Source organism: Rhineura floridana, chromosome 2 (assembly GCF_030035675.1).
Source record: "Rhineura floridana isolate rRhiFlo1 chromosome 2, rRhiFlo1.hap2, whole genome shotgun sequence".
NCBI classification, from domain to species: Eukaryota; Metazoa; Chordata; class Lepidosauria; order Squamata; family Rhineuridae; genus Rhineura; species Rhineura floridana.
This window is the reverse complement of record NC_084481.1, coordinates 120644512-120671732: the sequence shown is the minus strand read 5'-3', so window position 1 is coordinate 120671732 and position 27221 is coordinate 120644512. Positions and strand designations below refer to the sequence as shown.

General features: G+C 44.2%; 1 protein-coding gene across 28 annotated transcripts in view; it reads left to right on the top strand.

Moving 5' to 3' along the window:
• The window catches only part of STK33 (serine/threonine kinase 33), a 161304-nt gene that overhangs the window by 77790 nt on the left and 56293 nt on the right, over positions 1-27221 (top strand). For all 28 annotated transcript variants that reach the window (XM_061610347.1, XM_061610342.1, XM_061610328.1 and 25 more), the window contains 2 exons: positions 20431-20569; positions 23305-23393. In XM_061610347.1, the coding sequence (XP_061466331.1) occupies positions 20431-20569; positions 23305-23393 (228 nt within the window). The remainder of the gene's footprint in view (positions 1-20430; positions 20570-23304; positions 23394-27221) is intronic.

Genomic DNA, 27221 nt, shown 5'->3' with positions numbered 1-27221 from the left:
CTACCTGGGGAAAATGGACCATTGGTCTCAACTGAAGGGTGGTTTCCCAGGTCTCATACCATCAGGGCCCTCCCTGTTGAGAGGGAGCTGCCTAGCTTTTCTAGAGATAATCTTCGCCATTGTTTAATAACTCTTCAATTTAAGACTGGTTGTTTATATTACATTGCAGGTACTGCTAAGGCTGTTTTTACTGGTCTTACTGGTCTTACAGTTGTTTACTGTTTGTGCATATTTACTGTTTGGAGTCAACCTCTGTATTTGCTGCTCCCTATATTATTATCTGGCTCCTTATATTAATGTTTGGCTGAGAATCTTCTGTCTTAGGAGAGATATCTGGATCTGGTGTACAGTTTGTCCGGAATGGAATGGGGTCAAGCCTGAGGGAGCAGCTGATGTCTTGACTCTCATGCATTCCTGCCTTTGGACACTAGGCGGCACTACTACCCACCTGATGGTATGATACTTGGGAAAACCACCCTTCAGGTGAGACCAGTGGTCCATTTCAAACCTCTCTGTATGCTCAGATGTCCACATAGTGGTTGTATTTGTGTGGCAATTCTCATTCATTTCAGTGGTAGAAACCAATCTGCTTGCCCAAATGAATGGGTATGGATTAGATTAGATTAGTTTAGATTTAATATTTATACACCACTTTTCTATTAAAATAATACTCAAAGCAGCTTGCAATACAAAAGTATAAAAATACAATATACAACAAAATACAATATAAAATACTAAAATTATGTATTCTGTATAATAATATCAAGAACAATATTATATTCCAGCAACTGTTCCTCTTACTGTCCCGAGCAAAGCATAATACCTCAAAAGACCTCCTCCCAAAAAGTACTCTCCTTTCACCAGGCATACTTCCAAAGACAGCCAGCCCCTGGCACCAGTCCTTCACATCTGTGATCTCCCTTGGGCCACTCCAGACACAGTCAATCCAAGTCTCCTCCATCTCTTGCCCCAGCTGCTTACCCTTGGCTGAGAGTCACAGGACAATTAGCCTAAAATAGTAGAGGAAGGTGAGAGAAACCCAGCAGAACCTACACCTTGCTGCTGTGGCTGTGAGGCGTCCTTCCCTGGCTCTCCCTGTCAGGTTCCTACCTGCTCGTGGTTACTGCCTGTCTCTAGGCACCACCAGGGACTCCACCAGTCCGGACCGCTCTCTCTTATGATTTCTCTCCCCGCTCTAGCACAGATCTCAACAGATCCCCCTGCTAGGCAACCACCAGTAACGTCCCAATACTTACCTGTCATCCTTTCATTTATACTGTCAGCCATTTTAAACATTCAGCCAATCATCAAGCATTCTATTGCCCATTCACTCCCCCTCCTCTTTCACTACTTACCATGTATACTCTAAACAACCAGCACTTACCATATATACACTAATATATAGGAACATCACATTTCCCCCCCCTTAAACAACGGCAGAGTATTATTTCTGTTCCAGGATTTATACGTCGCGTTAACAAATAAAAGTCTCTACGGGGAAAATGTCTTTCTTTGTTCCTCTGTCTGGTCACGTCACTGCAGTCCCAGCCACTTGCCTGGAAAGTCCATCGGCCAGTACATTGTCCTTGCCTTTGATGAACTGGAAGTCCACTTGATAGTCCTGTAGGGCCCAGGACCACCCCTGCAGCATAGTGTTATGGTTTTTCATAGTCTGCAACCATAACAAGGCCCGATGATCCGTAGTCACTGTGAATCTTCGTCCCCACACGTATGGGCGCAACTTGTTCAGTCCCCACATGACCGCTAGGCACTCCTTCTGGACCGACGAATAGTTTTTCTCCCTCGGCGTCAGCTTGCGACTCAGATACGCCACTGGATGTCTGGTGCCTTCTCTCTCCTGCAGCAAGACGACTCCCAGCGCGAGGTCTGACGCATCTGTAGCCACGATGAATGGTTGCTCATAGTCTGGTGCTATTAATATGGGTCCTTGGCACAAGGCTTGCTTCAACAGATCAAAAGCCTTCTGACATTCATCCGTCCATACCACACGCTCAGAACACTTCTTCTTTGTTAATTCATGCAAGGGGGTTGCTATTTCCCCAAAATTTCTCACAAACTTCCTATAAAATCCAGCCACACCCAGAAATGCCCTTACTTGTTTTTTGGTTAAGGGGATCGGCCACGCTTGTATTGCCTCCACCTTGCTCCATAAGGGGGTGATTTTCCCACTCCCCACCTTATGTCCTAAATAGATTACTTTCCTTTAGTCCAAACTGGCATTTCTTAGCTTTTATTGTGAGGCCTGCTTTTCTTAAGGCCTCCAATACTGTTGTCAGGTGTTGGACATGCTCAGGCACCGACTTGCTAAAAATGGCCACGTCATCGATATAGGCCACTGCAAAATCTGACATGTCTCGCAACACAGTATTGATTAGCCTCTGAAATGAACTTGGTGAGTTCCTTAGTCCCATGGGTAAGGTCACAAACTCATATAACCCATCTGGTGTACTGAAGGCAGTTTTGGCTCTGGATTGCTCGTCTAGTTCCATTTGCCAAAATCCTTTACAGAGATCTAGTGTAGAGATAATGGTTGCTGCCCCCAATAACTCTAACATAGCGTCTACCCTAGGCATAGGATACGCATCTGGGACAGTAATTTTATTGATTAGCCGATAATCAATGCAAAACCTTGTCGTTCCATCTTTTTTTGGAACCAGGACAATACTTGAGGCCCAGGGACTGATGGATTCCCTGATCACTCCTAATTCCAGCATCTCTTCCACCTCCTTTTTGATCTCATTCAAAACTTTCCCATTCACACGGTACGGAACAGATCTGATTGGGGCATGATCTCCAGTATCAATGGAATGTATAACTATACTGGTTCGGCCAGGTTTGTTGCTAAAGAGATTCCTATAGGTTTTCAAAACTCTCAGAATCTCCTCTTTTACTTCCTCCTTCACCTCCTCTGACCATTCCACTTGATCTACCCCTCCTTTGTCTTTGCTTTCCTGTACCAAATCTGGAAGTTCAGGCCCACTTCCCTCAGGGAATAAGGTAACTTGCAACACCTTTGCATCCCTGGTATGGTAAGGCTTCAACATATTTACATGAACCACTTTGCTTTTGTTTAATTGGTCTGTGGTGATTACATATGTCACTGTGTCAAGCCTTTCTCTGATGGTATATGGTCCTTCCCAGTTAGCCTGTAATTTGTCATGTTTCCTGGGTATGAACGCCATAACCATATCTCCCACATCATACACACGTTCTCTGGCTGTTCTGTCATACCAGTAACTTTGCTTCTCCTGTGCATGACTCAAATTCTCTTTCACTACTTCCATCATTGATGTTAATTTATTGCGGAATTCCAATACAAAATCTACTACAGAAGTTTTGTACTCTCCCAGAGTTCCTTCCCATGAATTTTTTAGCAGTTCCAAAGGTCCCCTCACTTTTCTAGTGAACATGAGTTCAAAGGGTGAGAAGCCTGTTGACTCCTGAGGGACTTCTCTGTATGCAAATAAGAAGCATCCCAAACGTTCATCCCAGTCTTGTGGGTGATCTTGAACATAGCTTCTTATCATGCCCTTCAAAACTCCATTGAATCTCTCAGTTAGCCCATTAGTGGCAGGATGGTAAGTAGTGGTCTTTAGATGTTTTAGACCACAACATTTCCACATACATTGCATCACTTCTCCCATGAATACACTGCCTTGATCTGTCACCACTTCATGAGGGAAACCCAGCCTCATAAAGATTTTTAATAAAGCCTCTGCCACTACAGGGGCTTCTACAGATCTCAGTGCTTCTGCGTCTGGGTACCTGGTGGCAAAATCCACCACCACCACTAGATATTTCTTGCCATGCCTTGTGGGTTTGGAAAAAGGGCCCACCAAATCTATTCCCACTCTATAAAAGGGTTGTCCAATTATAGGAAGGGGCTTTAAGGGTGCCTTGGTCTTTACTCCACTCTTTCCCACCTTTTGGCATATTCCACAAGATAGACAGTGTTGTTTTACATCCTTGGAGATATTTGGCCAATAATAATGTGCAGCCAATCTCCTCTTGGTTTTTTTTATTCCCAGATGTCCTGCACATGGGACATGGTGGGCTACCTCTAGCAATCTGGTTCTGTATTTGCTAGGTACTATCAATTGCTTCACTGGTTCACATTCATCCTTTCTTTCAGCAGGCATCCACAGTCTATATAAAATCCCATTCTCACACACAACTTGATTCCTCAGTTTGTCAGTGAAAGGAATCTGTTGGGTCAGGGCTTGTTCCTTTATCTGCTTCAAACTGATATCTTTATGCAGCTCTTCCCTGAATTGCTCTGCTTCTTCCCCAGAGACCACTTGATACATTTTGTCTCCTTCAGCAGGCCTGCTAGTGGTTGCTATGGTGACCTGAGGCTGGTTAACAGATTCCACCCTGTTTGTTTCAGCCCCCCTTAATATGGCTTCTTTTTCTCTGCCAATTTGCTGTCTGGTCACTACATATATCTTTCCTTGGGCTACCATTACATCTCTTCCCAGTATTACTGGTTCTTGTTGCTGGGCATTAATGCCTACTTTATATCGGCCCTCTCGGCCTCTCCAAGTAATTTCCACCAGGGCCACAGGCAAACTTTCTGGTTGACCCCTCACTCCTTGGATAGTCACAGTTTCCTGAGGTAATATTACCTCAGATTTTATTAAATCTGGCCTCAGTAATGTCTGAGCGGCACCAGTATCAAGCAATGCCCAATAATTTGCCCCTTGTACTCTCACTTCCTCTCTCAGACTTGAATCAAGGTCTGTTACTTCTGTCCAGTTTATCTGGCAAAACTGAACCTTTTTCGCTGTTTCTAAAGCCTTGGGCTCTGTTTTCACTGCCCTTGTCTGAGCAGGATTACTAATGGGGTTGGCAACCTCACATTGAAAACGTAGGTGCCCCGGTCTACCACATTTGTAGCATAATTTCTCCTCACTTTTAGGGTACACAGATCCACTCTGGGGTGTCCTGTGCCCTTCAGATTTTACTGGAGGACTCACTCGCTGTGGTACCACATCCCTTCTGCCAGCATTATATGGTCTGGGTTTAAAATCTCTTGATGTTTTCCCCACCCAGCCAGTTCTATTGGAGGCGAAGTGATCCGCCATCTCTGCGGCCTCCTGCACCGATGTAGGGGAACGGTCTTTGACCAGGAGCCTTATTTCTGGTGGTAACTGATGGTGTAATTGATCCAGTATCATGAGGCTTTTCACCTCTTCCACTGACTGAGCTTTGGCACTACTCATCCACTTTCCAAATATATCCATCAACTTTGCTCCCAGTTCCACAAAAGACCTCCCTGTCTGTATCTGGCAGTTTCTGAAAAGCTTTCTAAAATAATCAGGCCCCAGTCTGAATCTTTTAAACACTGCTTCTTTGAATTCAGCATAGGTGACGGGCCTGTCTGAGGGGAAATATTGGTATACCTCAGCCAATTCCCCTTTAATCAGGTTTGATAAATACTGCATGTATTTATCTTCAGGTAGCCCCCACAACTGAGCTGCTTTTTCAAAGGTGCTGAGGTAAATTTGAGGATCTTGACCAGGCTCATAGACAGCAAAGTCCTTTGGAGTAATTTTTATTTTTGCTCCATCTCTGTCTTTCCTTGTCTCCTCAGAGTGAAATTTCTCTCTATCAAATTTTAACTTTTCTACTTGTAATTCAGCATCCAATGCTCGTTGCTTCTCCCTCTCCTCAAACCCCAATCTCATTCTCTCAATTTCCAACTCCCTCTGTTTTTCCTTCTCTGCACCTTCCATCCTCAATCTCTCAACTTCCAACTCCCGCTGTTTATCTTTTTCCTCAGCCTCCATCCTCAATCTCTCAGCTTCCAACTCTCTCTGCTTGTCTTTTTCCTCAGCCTCCATCCTCAGTCTCTCAGCTTCCAACTCCCTCTTGTTTTTCCTTCTCTGCACCTTCCATCCTCAACTTCTCTCTCAAGTACTCTATATAAGCGGGATTGCTTAAATATCCTTCTGGGGTCTCTTCTCTGACAGGTTGTTTTTGCTGGGCAGTTGCAAATCCTATAAGTGCTACCCTCAATTCATCTACCCCTTTACCCTCATGAGGTAAATTGAATGTTATGCACTTCTCCACCAGCTCCTCTCTTTTCATTTTTATGTATTCAGCCATGGTGTTTGAGTTCACTCACTCTTTGCCACACACTCTTTGCCAGTCACTCTCACAAGAAATCTTGTTTTGTTATTTCTGTTTGCCACACAACTATTAGGGATTGTCTAGTATTCGTATCTCACTGCTACAGCCAACACCTGTGACGTAGTCTCCTTTGTCACCACGTGTCTTTGGGACTCTCTTTGGTTCGTATCTCGATTCTCTGTTGTTCGTATCCCACCGCTACTGACACCACATGTGAGGCGTCCTTCCCTGGCTCTCCCTGTCAGGTTCCTACCTGCTCGTGGTTACTGCCTGTCTCTAGGCACCACCAGGGACTCCACCAGTCCGGACCGCTCTCTCTTATGATTTCTCTCCCCGCTCTAGCACAGATCTCAACAGATCCCCCTGCTAGGCAACCACCAGTAACGTCCCAATACTAGTATTCCCAGAGACTCTGAATACTGGTATTGTTATTCTCTTCACCACTGCCACCATTTGTTACAGTTCCCCTTCAGCCTTGGTCATTACCTTACCCTCCCTTCTGGTCTGTGAAACCCCAGCCAAGGATCAGGCCTTTGGTAAACCAAATTAAGTATTTATTACAGATAACAAAGCTAACAAGATTAACAAGATTTCTTCTTAAGGCACATAAGCATATGGTTTTACTCAATACTAATCCGAACTCCACCTCCCTCCTTCTTCACTCTCTCCTGGCAAACAACTCTCTCAAACCCCACCAAGCAATCCACTCTTTCTCTTCTCCCCCCAGATTCCACAATTCACCACCTCACATTTCCCCAGATTTACCTGTCATCCTTTCATTTATACTGTCAGCCATTTTAAACATTCAGCCAATCATCTAGCATTCTATTGCCCATTCACTCCCCCTCCTCTTTCACTACTTACCATGTATACTCTAAACAACCAGCACTTACCATATATACACTAATATATAGGAACATCACAGTGGCCTCCTGCAAAACTCCATCCACAGGCTTCCTCGGGTATCAACTGCTACTCCCTGCAAGGCCTGGTTGCCAGCTGAAGCCAGTTTGGGCTAACAAGGGAGAAGACAACTGCCAGAGGGTGGGGAAGAGAGCTCCCCTTCATAAGAGCCACCTCTAGACAAGGCTTCCCCCCCCCGTGTCAGGCTTCTTTTAACATGTGCCGGGGTAGGAGTAGTCAGGGGCCTGCCATTGAGGTAATACTGGGCAGAGGACGTAATAGCTGTGGGAGGCAGACTGGCCGTTACAGGGTAAGGGATATAAGACATCTTCGTGCTTGCATCCCTTCTAGTCTCCCTTCCAACCCTTGGGGCACTGGTAGGTATGCTGGGAACTCCCTGGATCTTACTGTCCTGCTGATGAATGCAAGGTCAGTGACTAATAAAACCACTTTAATTCAGGACTTAATCCTGGATGAATGCTCTGATCTTGCTTGCATTACCAAAACCTGGCTAAATGACCAAGGCAGACTAGGTCTCTCCCAGCTCTACCCACCAGGTTTTGTGGCACTCCAGCAGCCTAGATCCAGGGGACAGGGAGGTGGGGTCGCAATTGTCTGCAGAGAATCTATCTCCCCTGTCAGGTACCCTGTCGCTAACACCTCCAACTTTGAGTGTGTGTGCCTGGCGTTGGGTCAGGGAGACAGAGTGGGGATTCTGTTGGTGTACCGTCCACCCCGCTGCCCAACAGTCTCCCTCCCTGAGCTGGTGGAGCTGGTCTCAGCATTGGTGTTGCAGTTCCCCAGGCTGATGGTCCTGGGTGACTTCAACATACATGCCAAGGTTAGACTCACAGGTCCAGCTCTGGACTTCATGGCTGCCATGACAACCATAAGGCTGTCTCTAATATCATCTGGACCAACGCATGTGGCAGGACACACTTGATCTTGTGTTCTGTTCAGGACAGGAAGAAGGTGATCTGAGGGTGGAGGGGTTCTTAGTGACTCCGTTGTCATGGACAGATCACCACCTGACAAGGTTTATTTATTTATTTATTTAAATTTGTAGCCCGCCCTTCCTCCCAGCAGGAGCCCAGGACGGCAAACAAAGCGCTAAAAACACTTTAAAACATCATAAAAACAGATCTTAAAATACATTAAAACAAAACAGCATTAAAAACATTGTAAAAAAACTTTTAAAAAGGGTTAAAAACATTATTAAAAAACATATGAAGGTTTAGACTTTGTGCCCCCGGTAACCTTCACAGGGGTGAAGGGCCGATTAAGATGGTCCGCCCCTGGAGGTTCATGGATCCAGATGGTTTCCTGAATGCTCTGGGGGATATTCCCAGCATGGCTGGTGATGCTGCCGAAGCCCTGGTCAATCTCTGGAATACAGAGGTGACCCAGGTGGTGGACACTATTGCTCCAAAGTGCCCTCTCCCACCAGAAAAGGCCCATAATACACCTTGGTTTACTCAAACCTTGGGCCTGATGAAACGGCAGGGACGTTGGCTAGAGTGACGATGGAGAAAAACTCAGTCTGCTTCCGATCAAACACAGGTTAGAGCTCATTCTTGAGCCTATCATATGGCGGTGATGGCAGTTAAGAAAGTGCACTTCTCTACCACAATTGCATCTGCTCAGTGCCGTCTGGCAATGCTTTTCCGGGTGGTCTGGGGTCTTTTGGGCTGTGGCCCTACATTAGACTCTGAGCCCTCAGTCGCTCGCTGTGACTTGTTTGTGAGGCACTTTGCAGACAAAATTGCTCGCATTCGGACTGACTTGGACTCCTCTTTAACTACAGTTGTGCCAGATGCCCCCAAAGCTTCCTCTTGTCATTTTTCTTTGGATACTTTTCAGCTTGTAAAGCCTGAGGATGTGGACAGGATTCTGGGAGAATTGAGGGCCACTACTTGTTCCCTTGACACTTGCCCATCCTGGTTAACCAAATCCGCCAGAGGGGGAGTGGCTGACTGGTTGGTATATTTAATTAACATTTCCCTAAGGGAAGGTTCTATGCCAACATTGTTGAAGGAGGCTGTGATAAGACCTTTGTTTAAAAAGCCTTCATTAGACAGCAGACCTTAACAACCGCCCAGTCTCTAATCTCCCCTTTCTGGGCAAAGTGATTGAAAGGGTAGTGGCTGCTCAGCTCCAAGTTTTCCTGGATGAATCGGATTATCTAGACCCTTTTCAATCAGGCTTCAGGGCTGGTCATGGGACAGAGACTGCCTTGGTCGCCCTGCTTGATGACCTACGCCGTGCATCAGACGGGGAGTGCATCCCTGTTGGTGCTGCTGGACCTCTCGGCGGGCCTTTGATACGATTGACCAAGATATCCTTCTGGGTCATCTAGCTGGGATGGGATTGGGAGGCACTGTTTTATGGTGGCTCCGGTCTTACCTGGTGGACAGGACCCAGAAAGTGTTGCTGGGAGACTACTGCTCAACCCCCTGGCTGTTGGCCTGTGGGGTATTGCAAGGTTCCATTTTGTCTCCCATGCTCTTTAACATTTATATGAAACTGCAGGGAGAGGTCATCAGGAGATTTGGAGTACAATGTCATCAATTGTTGCGCTGCAACCAATTCAGAAGGGACAGGAAGGGGGGAGGCATGAGTTTCAGGCGCCTCCACAGCCAGAAGAAGCAGAGTTGGGGATTGTTGTGTCTGAGCAGGATCGTGCGGGAGGGGGGCAGCCTGCTCTCCAGCCACTTCCCATGAGTAACGCCCTTTCCGAGGAGCCGAGCGCACCGCCCCCAGTTGATGCAGATGACTTGTGGGGGGAAGCTTCAGAGACAGTGCCAGCTCCTCCTTTGCCAAGCAGTTCCCAGGAGGATTCCAGTGTGGCACTGCCCCCTGACCTTGAGCCCGTTGTTCGGGAGCAGGTGTCTTCAGATGAGCCGTTGGATGCGCGTCCCCTGTCTCCTTGTTCCCATCACCGCGAGAAACAGACAGGGCAAAGACAGGAATTACGAAGGAGTCAGAGATTACGTTCGAAAACATTTCCTATATAAGCCTGCCGCTCCCAGTGGGGGGTCGTTGAGTCAACTTCCTTCACACGCTGCAGAGCATGTCTAGAGTATAGTTAGGGACTCTAGTGAGTTAGCGTAGGGTTTCCTATGAAGCGCAATGCCTTTGATGTATCCATTACTCTAATAAAACGAGATTTACTTGCACACACACTCCAGCCTCATTCTTTCGGCTCTGGACAGGACATCAATATGCTGATGACACTCAGCTCTATCTCTCGCTACCACCTAAACCGGTGCCTGGAGGCTGTGAAGGGCTGGATGTGGGCTAACAAACTGAAACTTAATCCAGACAAGAAGGAAGTACTGCTGGTCAAGGAAAAAACTGCACCAGGGACAGGGTTGCAACCAGTTCTGGATGGGGTTGCACTCCCCTTGAAGGAGCAGGTCCGCAGTTTGGGAGTCCTGGCTCCTGCCCTGCTGCTTGAATATCAGGTGGTGGTGGTAGCCAGGAGTGCTTTTTGCTAACTCAAACTGGTCTACCAGCTACGTCCATTCCTGGAGGCAGTTGACTTGGCCACAGTGACACATGCATTGGTGACATCGAGGCTTGATTACTGTAACGCACTCTATGTGGGGCTGCCTTTGAAAACAGTTCAGAAATTACAGTTGGTTCAAAATGCAGCAGCCAGAATGTTAACTGGAGCACAGTTCAGGGAGCATATCACCCTTGTGCTTTATTGACTCCACTGCCTCCCAGTTTGCTTCCGGGCCCAATTCAAAGTGCTGGTTCTGACCTTTAAAGCCCTAAACAGCCTTGGACCAGTGTACCTGAGGGACCGCTTACGCCCATATGTACCTGCCCGGGATTTAAGATCATCTGCCTCTGGTCTCCTCTGCGTGCCTGGAGTGAAAGATGTTAGACTGACAGGCACACGGGAGAGAGCTTTTTCAGCTGTGGCCCTCAAGCTTTGGAACACCCTACCCCAAGAAGTCCACTCTGCTCCCTCCCTGATGGTTTTCCGGAGACTTCTGAAAACGATCTTGTTCCAGAGAGCCATTGGGAGGGTCTGAAGGTAGAGCCTGACACCGATTTTATGATTTTATACCTCCTACATTAAAATTTACCCTTGTAGTCCCCTTTAGTACCACTCCCTATATGTATGTATATATGTGTATGTGCATGTATATATATATAGTATTTTATATATTTTAATTGTATTTTATGTATTTTAATTTTTTAAATTTTTTTTGTGATTTTATTGTTTACAATTTTATTATGTACGTTTTTGATTTTATTTTTGTAAGCTGCCCTGAGTGCCCTATTACAGGGTAGAAGGGATATAAATATTTTAAATAAATAAATAAATATTTGGGGAAGTGGGAGAGGTGGGGGGAAAAACCTGTCCTTCCTCACATAGCCCCACCCTCCAGGAGTTCTTGCTAGGCACCAACCTTTTTGCAGAGCATCTGCACAACATCATTAGCAAAACATGCCCCTCTCATATTTTCCTTGTTCAACTTTAATTTTTTCCCCTTTATATTTCAGAAAATTTGATTTTTTTTAACTTAATGGAAAAGCTGTGCATTTTCCTCAGGTGTAAATGATTCATCCTGCTGCTATTCTAGTCAAATTATGGCCTGCATAGATCACAAATATGAAGAATTACAATTCATTTATTATTCAGTCTTTGTAAAACTAAATTAATTTTTTTCTGTTCTTCAAATTTGAGGCATTTTAAGTTAAAAATATCTGTTGTTGTTATGTGCCTTCAACTCAGTTATGACTTATGGCGACCCTATGAATCAGCAACCTCCAGTAGCATCTGATATAAACCACCCTGTTCAGATCTTGTAAGATCAAGTCTGTGGCTTCCTTTATGGAATCAATCCATCTCTTCTTTGGTCTTCCTCTTTTTTTACTCCCTTTTGTTTTTCCCAGCATTATTGTCTTTTTTAGTAAATAATGTGTTCTCATGATGTGTCCAAGGTATGATAACCTCAGTTTGATCATTTTAACGTCAAATGATTGTTCTGGTTTAATTTGTTATAACACCCAATTATTTGTCTTTTTCGCGGTCAATGGTATTCCAACACCACATTTCAAATGAGTTGATTTTTCTCTTATCTGCTTTTTTCACTGTCCAACTTTTCACATCCATGCATATAGATCAGGAATACCATGGTCTGAATGATCCTGACTTTAGTGTTCAGTGATACAATTTTGCATTTGAGGAACTTTTGTAGTTCTCTCATAGCTGCGCTCCCCAGTCCTAGCCTTCTTCTAATTTCTTGACTATTGTCTGTATTGGCTAATGACTGCGCCGAGGTATTGATAATCTTGACAAGTTCAATGCCCTCATTGTCAACTTTAAAGTTACATAAATCTTCCTGTCAGGTTCCTACCTGCGCGTGGCTACTGCCTGTCACTAGGCATCACCAGGGACTCCACCAGTCCGGACTGTCCTTTTTTATTGTTTCTCTCCCCGCTCTAGCACAGATCTCAACAGATCCCCCTGCTAGGCAACTACCAGTCACGTCCTTATACTAGTATTCCCAGAGACTCTGAATACTGGTATTGTTATTCTCTTCACCGCTGCCACCATTTGTTACAGTTTCCCTTCAGCCTTGGTCATTACCTTACCCTTCCTTCTGGTCTGTGAAACCCCAGCCAAGGATCAGGCCTTTGGTAAACCAAATTAAGTATTTATTAAAGATAACAAAGCTAACAAGATTAACATGATTTCTTCTTAAGAGACATATAAGCATATGGTTTTACTCAATACTAATCCGAACTCCACCCCCCTCCTTCTCCACTCTCTCCTGGCAAACCACTCTCTCAAACCCACCAAGCAACCCACTCTTTCTCTTCTCCCCCCAGATTCCACTCTCACTCTTCCTTTTATACGTTCAGCCATTTTAAACACTCAGCCAATCATCTAGCATTCTACTGCCCATTCACTCCCCCTCCTCTTTCACTCCACTTACCATGTATCTTCTAAACAACCAACACTTACCATATATACATTAATATAGGAACATCACATTTCCCCCCCCCTTAAACAATGGCAGCGTATTATTCCTGTTCCAGGATGTATACGTCGCGTTAACAATATAAACAAGTCTCTATTTCTTTGTCTCTCCGTCTGGTCACGTCACTGCAGTCCCAGCCACTTGCCTGGAAAGTCCATCGGCCAGTACATTGTCCTTGCCTTTGATGAACTGGAAGTCCACTTGATAGTCCTGTAGGGCCCAGGACCACCTCTGCAGCATAGTGTTATGGTTTTTCATAGTCTGCAACAATAACAAGGCCCGATGATCCGTAGTCACTGTGAATCTTCATCCCCACACGTATGGGCGCAACTTGTTCAGTCCCCACACGACCGCTAGGCACTCCTTCTGGACCGACGAATAGTTTTTCTCCCTCGGCGTCAGCTTGCGACTCAGATACGCCACTGGATGTCTGGTGCCTTCTCTCTCCTGTAGCAAGACAACTCCCAGCGCCAGGTCCGACGCATCTGTAGCCACGATGAATGGTTTCTCATAGTCTGGTGCTATTAATATGGGTCCTTGCCACAAGGCTTGCTTCAGTAGATCAAAAGCCTTCTGACATTCATCCGTCCATACCACACGCTCAGAACACTTCTTCTTTGTTAATTCATGCAAGGGGGTTGCTATTTCCCCAAAATTTCTCACAAACTTCCTATAAAATCCAGCCACACCCAGAAATGCCCTTACTTGTTTTTTGGTTAAGGGGATCGGCCACGCTTGTATTGCCTTCACCTTGCTCCATAAGGGGGTGATTTTCCCACTCCCCACCTTATGTCCTAAATAGATTACTTCCTTTAGTCCAAACTGGCATTTCTTAGCTTTTATTGTGAGGCCTGCTTTTCTTAAGGCCTCCAATACTGTTGTCAGGTGTTGGACATGCTCAGGCACCGACTTGCTAAAAATGGCCACGTCATCGATATAGGCCACTGCAAAATCTGACATGCCTCGCAACACAGTATTGATTAGCCTCTGAAATGAACTTGGTGAGTTCCTTAGTCCCATGGGTAAGGTCACAAACTCATATAACCCATCTGGTGTACTGAAGGCAGTTTTGGCTCTGGATTGCTCGTCTAGTTCCATTTGCCAAAATCCTTTACAGAGATCTAGTGTAGAGATAATGGTTGCTGCCCCCAATAACTCTAACATTGCGTCTACCCTGGGCATAGGATACGCATCTGGGACCGTGATTTTATTGATTAGCCGATAATCAATGCAAAACCTTGTCGTTCCATCTTTTTTCGGAACCAGGACAATACTTGAGGCCCAGGGACTGATGGATTCCCTGATCACTCCTAATTCCAGCATCTCTTCCACCTCCTTTTTGATCTCATTCAAAACTTTCCCATTCACACGGTACGGAACAGATCTGATTGGGGCATGATCTCCAGTATCAATGGAATGTATAACTATACTGATTCAGCCAGGTTTGTTGCTAAAGAGATTCCTATAGGTTTTCAAAACTCTCAGATTCTCTTCTTTTACTTCCTCCTTCACCTCCTCTGACCATTCCACTTGATCTACCCCTCCTTTGTCTTTGCTTTCCTGTACCAAATCTGGAAGTTCAGGCCCACTTCCCTCAGGGAATAAGGTAACTTGCAACACCTGTACATCCCTGGTATGGTAAGGCTTTAACATATTTACATGAACCACTTTGCTTTTGTTTAATTGGTCTGTGGTGATTACATACGTCACTGTGTCAAGCCTTTCTCTGTTGGTATATGGTCCTTCCCAGTTAGCCTGTAATTTGTCATGTTTCCTGGGTATGAACGCCATAACCATATCTCCCACATCATACATACGTTCCCTGGCTGTTCTGTCATAACAGTAACGTTGCTTCTGCTGAGCTTGACTCAGATTCTCTTTCACCACTTCCATCATTTGTTTCACTGGTTCACATTCTCTCTTTCTCTCAGCAGGCATCCACAGTCTATATAAAATCCCATTCTCACACACAACTTGATTCCTCACTTTGTCAGTGAAAGGAATCTGTTGGGTCAGGGCTTGTTCCTTTATCTGCTTCAAACTTATATCTTTATGCAGCTCTTCCCTGAATTGCTCTGCTTCTTTCTCATCAGAGACCACTTGATGCAGTTTGTCTCCTTCAGCAGGCCTGCTAGTGGTTACTATGGTGACCTGAGGCTGGTTAACAGATTCCACCCTGTTTGTTTCAGCCCCCCTTAATATGGCTTCTTTTTCTCTGCCAATTTGCTGTCCGGTCACTACATATATCTTTCCTTGGGCTCCCATTACATCTCTTCCCAGTATTACTGGTTCTTGTTGCTGGGCATTAATGCCTACTTTATATCGGCCCTCTCGGCCTCTCCAAGTAATTTCCACCAGGGCCACAGGCAAACTTTCTGGTTGACCCCTCACTCCTTGGATAGTCACAGTTTCCTGAGGTAATATTACCTCAGATTTTATTAAATCTGGCCTCAGTAATGACTGAGCGGCACCAGTATCAAGCAATGCCCAATAATTTGCCCCTTGTACACTCACTTCCTCTCTCAGACTTGAATCAAGGTCTGTTACTTCTGTCCAGTTTATCTGGCAAAACTGAACCTTTTTCGCTGTTTCTAAAGCCTTGGGCTCTGTTTTCACTGCCCTTGTCTGAGCAGGATTACTAATGGGGTTGGCAACCTCACATTGAAAACGTAGGTGCCCCGGTCTACCACATTGTAGCATAATTTCTCCTCACTTTTAGGGTACACAGATCCACTCTGGGGTGTCCTGTGCCCTTCAGATTTTACTGGAGGACTCACTCGCTGTGGTACCACATCCCTTCTGCCAGCATTATATGGTCTGGGTTTAAAATCTCTTGATGTTTTCCCCACCCAGCCAGTTCTGTTGGAGGCGAAGTGATCCGCCATCTCTGCGGCCTCCTGCACCGATGTAGGAGAACGGTCTTTGACCAGGAGCCTTATTTCTGGTGGTAACTGATGGTATAATTGATCCAATATCATGAGGTTTTTCACCTCCTCCACAGACTGAGCTTTGGCACTTGTCAGCTATTTCCCAAATATGTCCATCAGTTTTGCCCCCAGCTCCACGAAAGACCTCCCTGTCTGTATCTGGCAGTTTCTGAAAAGCTTTCTAAAATAATCAGGCCCCAGTCTGAATCTTTTAAACACTGCTTCTTTGAATTCAGCATAGGTGACGGGCCTGTCTGAGGGGAAATATTGGTATACCTCAGCCAATTCCCCTTTAATCAGGTTTGATAAATACTGCATGTATTTATCTTCAGGTAGCCCCCACAACTGAGCTGCTTTTTCAGAGGTGCTGAGGTAAATTTGAGGATCTTGACCAGGCTCATAGACAGCAAAGTCCTTTGGAGTAATTTTTATTTTTGCTCCATCTCTGTCCTTTCTTGTTTCATCAGAATGAAACTTCTCTCTTTCAAATTTTAACTTTTCTACTTGTAATTCGGCATCCACTGCTCGTTGCTTCTCCCTCTCCTCAAACGCCAATCTCATTCTCTCAATTTCCAACTCCCTCTGTTTTTCCTTCTCTGCACCTTCCATCCTCAATCTCTCAACTTCCAACTCCCTCTGCTTGTCTTTTTCCTCAGCCTCCCATCTTCACTTCTCAAGTACTCTATATAAGCGGGATTGCTTAAATATCCTTCTGGGGTCTCTTCTCTGACAGGTTGTTTTTGCTGGGCAGTTGCAAATCCTGTAAGTGCTACCCTCAATTCATCTACCCCTTTACCCTCGTGAGGTAAATTGAATGTTATGCACTTCTCCACCAGCTCCTCTCTTTTCATTTTTATGTATTCAGCCATGGTGTTTGAGTTCACTCACTCTTTGCCACACACTCTTTGCCAGTCACTCTCACAAGAAATCTTGTTTTGTTATTTCTGTTTGCCACACCACTGTTCTGGATTCTCTAGTATTCGTATCTGGATTCTCTGTTGTTCGTATCCCACCGCTACTGACACCACCTGTGACGCCCTTCCCTGGCTCTCCCTGTCAGGTTCCTACCTGCGCGTGGCTACTGCCTGTCACTAGGCACCACCAGGGACTCCACCAGTCCGGACCGCTCTCTCTTATGATTTCTCTCCCCGCTCTAGCACAGATCTCAACAGATCCCCCTGCTAGGCAACCACCAATAACGTCGCAATACTAGTATTCCCAGAGACTCTGAATACTGGTATTGTTATTCTCTTCACCGCTGCCACCATTTGTTACAGTTCCCCTTCAGCCTTGGTCATTACCTTACCCTCCCTTCTGGTCTGTGAAACCCCAGCCAAGGATCAGGCCTTTGGTAAACCAAATTAAGTATTTATTACAGATAACAAAGCTAACAAGATTAACAAGATTTCTTCTTAAGGCACATAAGCATATGGTTTTACTCAATACTAATCCGAACTCCACCCCCCTCCTTCTCCACTCTCTCCTGGCAAACCACTGTCTCAAACCCACCAAACAACCCACTCTTTCTCTTCTCCCCCCAGATTCCACTCTCACTCTTCCTTTTATACGTTCAGCCATTTTAGACACTCAGCCAATCATCTAGCATTCTACTGCCCATTCACTCCCCCTCCTCTTTCACTCCACTTACCATGTATCTTTTAAACAACCAACACTTACCATATATACATTAATATAGGAACATCACATCCTCATTGTCAACTTTAAAGTTACATAAATCTTCTGTTGTCATTACTTTAGCGTTGTTGACATTCGGCTGTAGTCCTGCTTTTCTGCTTTCCTCTTCAACTTTCAACAGCATTCAGTTCAAATCATTCCTGGTTTCTGCTAGTAGTATGGTATTGTCTGCATATCTTAAATTATTGATATTTCTCCCTCCAGTTCTCGCAGCTCCTTTATCTTGGTCCAATCCCACTTTCCGTATGATATGTTCTGCATATAGATTAAACAAATAGGATGATAAAATGCACCCCTGTCTCACACCCTTTCCGATGGAGAACCAATTAGTTTCTCCATATTCTGTCCTTACAGTAGCCTCTTGCCCAAAGTATAGGTTGCGCTTCAGGACAGTCAGATGCTGTGACACCCCCATTTCTTTTAAAGCATTCCATAGATTTTCATGATCTACACAATCAGAGGTTTTGCTGTAATCTTCTGAAATTCCTTGCTCTGTTCCATTATCCAACGTATGCTTGTGATATGATCTCTGGTACCTCTTCCTTTTCTAAATCCAGCTTGGACATCTGGCATTTCTTGCTCCATATAGGGTTAAGAGCCTTTGTTGTAGAATCTTGAGCATTACTTTATTTGCCTGAGATATTAAAGCAATAGTTCGATATTTACTATTTACTAATAATTGTTTAATTTTCCATATTTGTTGACAAATTTCTGTCAAAATTTGGACAGATTCAGTCTCAGTAACTTGTAGCAACTCTATTGGTATGCCATCTGTTCCTGGTGATGTGTTTCTTCCAAGTATTTTAAGAGCAACTTTCACCTCACGTTCTAAAATTCTTGGTTCTTCATCGTACAGTTCCTCCATGAATGAATCTGTCATCCTTGTATCTCTTTTATGTAGGTCTTCAGTGTATTGCTTCCATCTTTTATTTCATCTCGGTCAGTCAGTGTGTTTCCCTGTTGATTATTCAACATCCCTACTCTTGGTTTAAATTTCCCTTTAATTTTTCTAATCTTTTGGAATAGGGCTCTTGTTCTACCTTTTTTGTTGTCCTGTTTTATTTCTATACAATAACTTCTATACAATAACTTCTGGGATGTTATTTAAATTGTATTTTGGCATTATGATTGCTTTGTTCTTCTTTAGCTTTACTCTGATTTTCGATATGACTAGTTCATGATTTGTACCACAGTCTGCTTCTGGTCTTGTTTTCGCAGAAAGTATGGAACTTCTCCATCTTCTGCTACCAATTATATAATTAGTTTGATTCCTATATTGATCATTTGGTGATGTCCACGTGTACAGTCATATTTTCGGTGGCTCCAAAGATGTGTTTGCAGGAAACAAATTATTGGCTTCACAGAATTCAATAAGTGTGTCTCCTGTTTCATTTCTATCTTCTAAGCCCACATTTTCCCACAATTTCTAGTGCTTCTCTATTCCCTACTTTTGCATTCCAGTCCCCCACGATTATCAGAAAATCTTGTTTTGGTTTGTGATCAATTTCTTCCTGTATTTCAATTCCTCTTCTTCTGTGTTTGTCGTTGGAGCATAGACTTCGATGATGGTTACGTTAATAGGTTTCCCATTTAATCTCATTATATAACTTGCTCAGACCTTGTGTTATAGCTCCTAATTGCTTTTGCTACATCACTTCTCACTATTAAAGCAACCCTGTTTCATCTTAATTTTTCATTTCCTGCATAAAATATTTTGTAGTTGCCCGATTGAAAATGTCCCATTCCCATCCATTTTAATTTTCCTGACTCTCCTTTCGCATTCGTGTGCATCAGCCTCTGACCTTCCTTTCAGCTTTGACTTGGTTGCGTCATTAGTCACAGTGCTGCTCATGCTTGTCCGTTGTTCTTCCCCAGGGCCGGCCCCAGGCATGCTGGGGCCCTTGGACACCAGACTGCCCTGGGCCCCTCCGCTCCCCTTCTGCGATCTGTGGAAGCAGCTGCGGCTCACTGGACAGGAGCTTCCGAGCTGCCTGCCATCCCCCGCATCACTTACTTTTCTCTCTGCTGTTTTTTGTGGCTGTGCGCACTGCGTGCACAGGTTTATCATCAATCAAGATGGTGGCTGAAGTTTCCCTAAGGGGCTGAAGCCTCTGCTGCCATCTTGGTTGATGGCAGCAATGTGCGCTTGTAGCACACGTGTGCCATCAACCAAGATGGCGGCAGAGGCTTTAGCCCCTTAGGGAATCCTCGGCCGCCATCTTAATTGATGGCAAACCATAAAAAACAGCAGAGAGAAAGGTAGGTGAACTGGAGGGATGGTGGGTGGCTCGGAAGCTCCTGTCTGGCGAGCGGAGGGGCCCCTGTAGCTCCAGGGGCCCTCGGGCCAGTGCCCCACCTGGCCACCCTTTAAAACCGGCCCTGTTCTTCCCCAGTAGCTCGATGAGTGCCATCTGACCTTGGGGTCTCATTTTCCAGCACTATCTCATATTGCATTTTGAATACTCTGTTCATAGGGTTTTCATGGTAAGAGGTATTCAGAGGTGGTTTACCATTGCCTTCCTCTGAGCTTTGATGCATCTTAACCTAGTGTCTCTGCTTTGACCATTCCGCCTTGGGTGACCCTGCTAGGAGTCTAGACTCCTGATGGCATTGCTCTCAGGTTCTTCAATGCTCTCAACCCCCCTCACCACATTAAGCTGTGCATCCTAGAAGAGGTAAAAATATCTATTAATGCTTTAATATTACACACAAACACATATTTATTTATATTGTTTCTTTATTAATGTTAGCGTGTGTACCTTGTATTGGAATTATGCGAGGATGGAGAACTTAAAGAGATTCTACAAAGGAAAGGTCAATTTACAGAAAATGAGACACGGCACATCATTCAGAGTCTTGCATCTGCAATAGCATATCTTCACAGAAAAGGTAAGGGTAATTATTGCATTGTCTAGCCTATTTCATAATTATCATAATTTTTGCATCTGTTACTTATTTCAAAGTATAATTGTGTTAACTGTAAACTTTCTTTAAAATCACAGATTAAAGTCTTGCTCATTTACTAGTTAAAATGTCATTACTTTTTGTTTCTTCTGTATTTTTTTTCTAATTATTTTTCTTTGTTCATTACAGCAGTAACTTATTTAAGCAAATAGGCAAATTAGTGCGGAATGTGGCTGCTGGAATGTTGACTAGTTTGACAGGGACCAGGCACTATCAACTAAAGGATATATAGAGCTCTAAAAACATTTTAAAAAGTACATTTATGGTACATTGTTTGAGCTGAAAGCTGTATCACAAAATTTGGGGAAGTGTGAAATCCAGGGGGTCATTATGTTATGACCATATATTAGTCCAAGAAATGCAAATTAGGCCAGTTTGCTTAAAAAATGCTGAGCAGATATAATTCTCCTCCACCCCTAGATTTTTCATCTTTGCTGTTTTGGATTTTACTGTGAAATTTAATGATTGCATTATTTCTATTTTTGTCTATTTAAAATTTGTTTTAAACTTTCATTGTAAATTGCCCAGAGAAGTATCTTATTATTAATAAACAAACAAAAAAAACCACATAAATAAATATTTGGATCTCAGCTATAAATTTTAAACATTTTAGTTCATCTTGGGCAAGAGCTTAATATTTTAATTCAATATATGACATAATTAATTTAAAAAGCAGAGGTTAGTGTATTCCTCTGATTCCATAAGGCTCTAGGGGCACACCATCTTAATGGGCCCTCCTTCCCTTAGGAGAGAAACACTGCCATAAGGCCAGCCCTCACCAGAAAATGGTGTGATCATGACAGTGGGGGTTATAGGATCTCTTCTCAGCTCCAAACCAGCCTTTCCACAGCATGGTGCAAAAACCACATCAAGAGCATGTCTTGATCTCTGCTTTGAGCTGGTGATGTACTGAGACAGCCCCATGGTTATCATGGTGGCCATGAAGTCCCAAAATGGTCCAGTCAAGGCAACCTTGGAATGTATGAGGAAGTCCCGCAGAAGTTCTACCCCAAGGACCACCTTTGTTAGCTTGTGTAGGAGTGCTCCTGGACACCAGGATACACTAGCAATAACCCTCCAACCCAACACCAGGTGGAGGCCCCTCAAATCTTAGATAGGGTGAAAGGGTTTCCTGGTGAGGGAGATGGAATCTCTATAGGGACAGAGGAAACTGCCTTATCCTGAGTTAGACCATTGGTCCATCTAGCTTCTTATTGTCTAAAGTGATTGGCAGCAGCTCTGGGACATTCCGAGCCCTACCTGGGGATGCTGGTGGATACAGCTGAGTCAGGTCAAAACCCTGCTCATCCACCCATGTTTCAGTAATTAAATGCCTTCTCCATGGATGGTATAGATTTTATTATGGACCAATGTAGCATTAAACAGCAGCACTGCCAGGCTGGTGGGCACAGTGGCAGATGAACCAAGAACTGGAGAAAGGGCCAGCAGAGGAGACAGCTGACAACTAGCTGCTCCTTCTTCTTACCTGATGAAGGAGGAGCAGGTGGGTAAAGATGGCACTGCATACACTCTCTCTCTGTAGGCAGTGTCGCAGAGCTCAGTCCTCCCCAATTGTCAGCTTCAGAGGGTTGATAGCTGGGCCATAACTAATTAGCTAGCAGTTAGCTGGGTCGTAAATCTGCCAAGGCTAGGCAGTTAACAAGAACAGGATGAGGGAAGGAATGTTTCTGAGCAAACGTACCAAAAGCAGTGTCCACATGCGTTCGTCAAGGAGGGAAAGCTGGGTTCGGTGAGCCAAGGGTTCAGTCCGAGGATCTGGGTTTTGGAAGCTGGGTCTCACGTGGAGGTCTCAACCGATGTTGTAGTCAGCAGCCTGCTGCAGTCATGAACCGCCTTTTAAATCCCACTCCCTCAGGTGCAGGTGATCAGCCTCCCGGCTTCTAAGAGCTTGCCTGTCTTAAACGGCCAGACCAACGGCATTGTTGCAATACTCGCTGGCGTCTTTGCTCTGCAGCGGGGCTGTTCATTCCCTGAATCCAATTAAGGGGCTTCAGCCATGTCCTGGACACTCTCCAGCTAGGGAGGAGCCGGAGTTGTGTCCTCGGGGATTCTGCTTGTTCCTTCTCCTGGGTCTGCCGCCGCCACCCCTGAGTCTTCCTCTTCCCCCTCCTCCTCCTCCTCCGAAGGGGCCATAACACCAACATGCTGCTCAGAAAGATAAAAATGCATTAACATGTGATTAAATACATATGTTGCTGTTGGATAATAGCAGAACTCTAGGGTCACATCTATGAATGTGAAATAGGACAGAATGAGAAAGTTGTGTTTATCCCTACTTCTGCTAAACATTATTCTTTGTCCTTCTGAACACAGGAAATGAGTTGGATATTTTCATTTGATGCGGTAATTTTACAAACATGTGCCTTTAAGGTACATTATATGAAAAATCATATTAGTTAATATTGTGATTTTTTTCATTTTATTATAAGAATGGATGTAAGTTTAATCCAGGTTTGGAATGTACAGACCAGGCTTTTTCTATAAGAGAAAGGAGTGTCTGCTCTGTGCTTTAATGCAGGATAAAATGCACCAGAAGTGTAGCTCAAATTACTCAATCAAAAGGGTTTAAAACATATATGTCAGAATATTTTCAATGCAATTGATAAATAACACTTACTTTTTGTTCTCCTTCTTGACAGATATTGTTCATAGAGATCTGAAATTGGAAAACATTTTAGTTAAAAGCAGTGACATTGATGAAGAAAATGAAATTAAACTAAATATCATGGTAAGTCCCAAAATTGGAACACTTTACTTTAAGCAGTACTTTGGCCTGTGGTTTTTTAGACCCAGGTTTCAAAAGTCAAGTTTTCTAGGAAATGCCTATTAGTAGCATTAGAATTGAGGCATAATAGTGTAATCAAGCCAAAAGAAAAGATCTGACACAGGAACAATTGACAAGAATGTAGGAGTCAAGTACCATTGGAGAAACGTCTTGTTAAATAAAGTGTAGTATACTTATAGGCCATTTAAAAAGAAACGTTTTTAAAAGTGTACTGTATCCTTCTCACATCTTTTTGGATATAGTTCCAAGCCATTAGCAACAATAAGCAGGGGAACTGTAATTAGTATGAATTATGCATACTGCCAATTTAATTTAAACATTTCAGTAATTTTGACAAACATAGGTACATGTTTTACATATCAGCTACTTTCTGTTTTGTAGCTTTTGGATATTATAAGTATTTACTACCTGAACACATTAAACATGTCAAGTACTTATACTCATTTATTTGTATGGAAATAATTGGCCCTTGATGGTTGCTAAATTATATATTACATCATCCTCACCATTTTTATTGCCATTATAAAATGGCTGAGAGGATTTTATAAAATGTTCATGCTGACACATAGAACTGAAGTGCTGATGTTTGATCTGCAGTAAATAAAGCAGCATACTATGATAAAATGTACTTTATTTCAATGAGTCAGAATTGGAGCTTTTCTTTGGGCCAGTTCACATTCCACCAACTACTTCTCTTTCTGCATTTGCTTCTGAATGTACTCTTGCTTGTAGCTGCATGGAGATATGTATGATAGTTCTCAAAGAGGGGATTGTTTGTGCTATAGAGTGGAGGTTGGTCTGTTAGGGTGAATGGGGGGTTGCCCCACCAACCTCAGTCTGCTCCCAGCCAACCCCCACCAGCATGCCTTCTTACAACCAGCCCAGGGGCAGGCACTGGCTGTTGACCTCCTCCTTAGTCTTTGTACAACTCAGTAGGGAGAAGGAGGATGGGGATAAAATTAAAATTAGTTAGCTCTGCCTGTACTTGGCTCTGGCTTCACCTACTGTTGCTCTCCCAGCCTTCTGCCCTACCAGTCCCAATCAGCACTGGGAGGGAGAGGGGGATCTAGGACATTAGTGTTTCCCCTGATGCCGGAAGGTCTGCAGACCTGGTTGTGGCACATTGCTGGGACTGCGTGGCGTTGTTACTCCCCCTATGTGGCTGTTGCTGTGGTAGTTTCAGGCTTTGGCCATTTGGGGGGGGGGACAGACTACGGAAAAACTTTCTTCCTTTTGGTCTACTTTGGGAATACAAAAAAAAAGGGTTGAGCCTGTGCTCAGCCTCAGTGATCCTGCCCTGTGCCTTATTTTTCACCTTCCTTGTAGCGACTCTAGTTTTTCCCAATTTTGTTTGTTCCCTGTAAGTGCTGAATTGCTGTCACAACTAGCACTGTGCTAGTTTGGTCTCTGGGCTCATTCGGCATGAGTATACCCCAACAGTCATTTGAGATGTATCTTTAAGAGGCCTGGAGGCTTTCAACACCCTAGACCAGCCCAATGCAATAGGTCCACCTCTTCCACAGGGAAATGGCCAAGGGCAGTGGTAACCCACCTGCATCTGGGCCTCTGTCCACTACCATTATTCCTTCCAGGCTTTCTTAGTTGTCAGATTAGAGTAGCATAAACTGCATCCTAATAGTTGGGCTAGGCATAAAAAGTCCTATATTCCTCCTGGCTTACTTACTTATTTATTTTCATTTCTATCCATCTTTCTTCTACCATGGAAGTCAAGGGGCCATACAGAACGTCTCCCATCCAGGCTCTAGCCAGAACTGCTTAGCTTCAGCAAGGTGGTGGCCTCATGTACCTTCATACTTTTCAATTTGCCTTTTTATTCATTCAGCTTCGTTGTGTAGGCTACTTCATTTCTCTCCTTCTCATGCTTACTGTGGATATGATTGTCTGGTCTGGTGTTATACAGATAACATTTAGTAAGTGTGCTTTTGCTGCCCAGAATGAGAGTTTGGGTTGACATTGTTTTTTGGTGTGCTTTAAGATTGCCCAATACCACTTAGTGTAAGAGACTGAACCGATATAGTGTACAGCCCTACCTAAGTGAGAGATGGGGAGGGAGCAGTTACGTTGTTTTTTCTATGACATTATATTGCCCTAGATGGAAGTGGGTGAATGAGTTGTAAATTATGCTTGATGCTGCTATGTTTTTTTGTCTACCAAACATTTTCACCTTAATAATTTGGTTGGCTGGAGATCAGTTATCTGTATGCTTGGTGGGAATGAAAGGGCTTGGATATGGAGGATAGCTAAGGACATATTTGGGAGAGGTTACTGTGTATGGGGTAGGGATGGGATCCATTGGCTGGTGCCAGTTCGAAAGCATTCAGTCAACAGTCTGGCAACGATTCAAGTTCTTTCGGTATCAGCTAGCTGCTGCTTTTACCAATCAGGTTTTTTTTCACGTGGAAAAAATAGCAATATTAATATCTATATTTTGAAGCAAATATTGATATTTTGAAGGACATATTGATGTTTTAAGAGGAAATATTGATAAATGATTTTAGAGGCCTTTTTTTTTTTAAAGTGCATTTTCAAAAATAGCTGTGGAAATTCGCTAAATTAAAATCCAGTCCTTAGCTACTGAGAATAAACAAATTAATGGAATATTTGGTACCAAATCCAAATTGGGCAGAATTCTAGCACATCCCTAGTGTGGGGAGGTGCAACTTCTTTCTCCTGTGCATGGAAAGATGATATCAGATGGGTAACTAGCTCCACCTAGTGGTTGAAGGCAAAAGAGTACTGCTGACATTTTACTGTAGCTCCGTTCCTGGTCTGCGTCTGCTCCGTGCTCAGTTTTCTCTTTTGCCTCACAGAAAGTGGTTGGATTCTCTCTGACTCCGTGATTCAGGCTTGTAGCGTTTTGTTGTTTGGGTCTTCTGTGTGAGTTCGTTCTTGTTCTTTCTCTCAAAGTTTTTCTTATTCCTCTTCCTTCTGTAATAGTTAAAAAAAAATGTTCCTTCTGTCCTTCTCCTTCTAACCTTCCCCCGTGGCGAGGAACAGCCAGCCCCTCCCCGCGGCTCTGGCAGCTGTCGACCTATTCAGACTCCCTCTCTAACTAATTTCGCTGACGTTCCTCCTCGTTCAGCAAGCTACAGCGTCGGCGGCTTCAACCTTAGCGGCAGCCTTCCCAGGGCTCAATACCCAGGCCTACACCCAGTTATTTCTCGCTCTTTACGAGCGGCTTTCGTTTTTACCCGCTCTGTAGCGGGAGAGGAGGTAGACACGCAGAAGCAATAGAGGGGAAGATGCTGGCCGCTGCTAAACTTCGAGAGTCGCCAGGTCGTTTACTAGCACTGTCAGTCAAAGGAGGCATACCTTCACATACCAATCTTTCCCCCTCACAGAAGGTACCTCCGCTTCGCGGTGGGACAAGACCATTATCAATTCAAGGCTATGCCCTTTGGCCTGTTGTCTGCTCCCAGGGTATTCACAAAGATCGTGGTTGTCCTGGTGGCACACCTCAGGACTCTGGGGATTCATATATTTCCTTATCTGGACGATTTTCTGATCCGCTCACCATCATTGCACAAGGCATGGGAAGACCTCCATGTCACCCTGGCCTGTCTAAAGGACCATGGCTTCCTGATCAACGAAGCCAAAAGCCATCTCTTTCCGTCCAACCGCATTACACATTTGGGAGCGACTATAGACTCTCTACACGGCCTCCTCACTTTGTCCCAAGACAGAGTCAGCAAGATTCGATAAGTAACATTGGATATCCTATCATTCCCCTCGCCGGACCTGATGAAATTG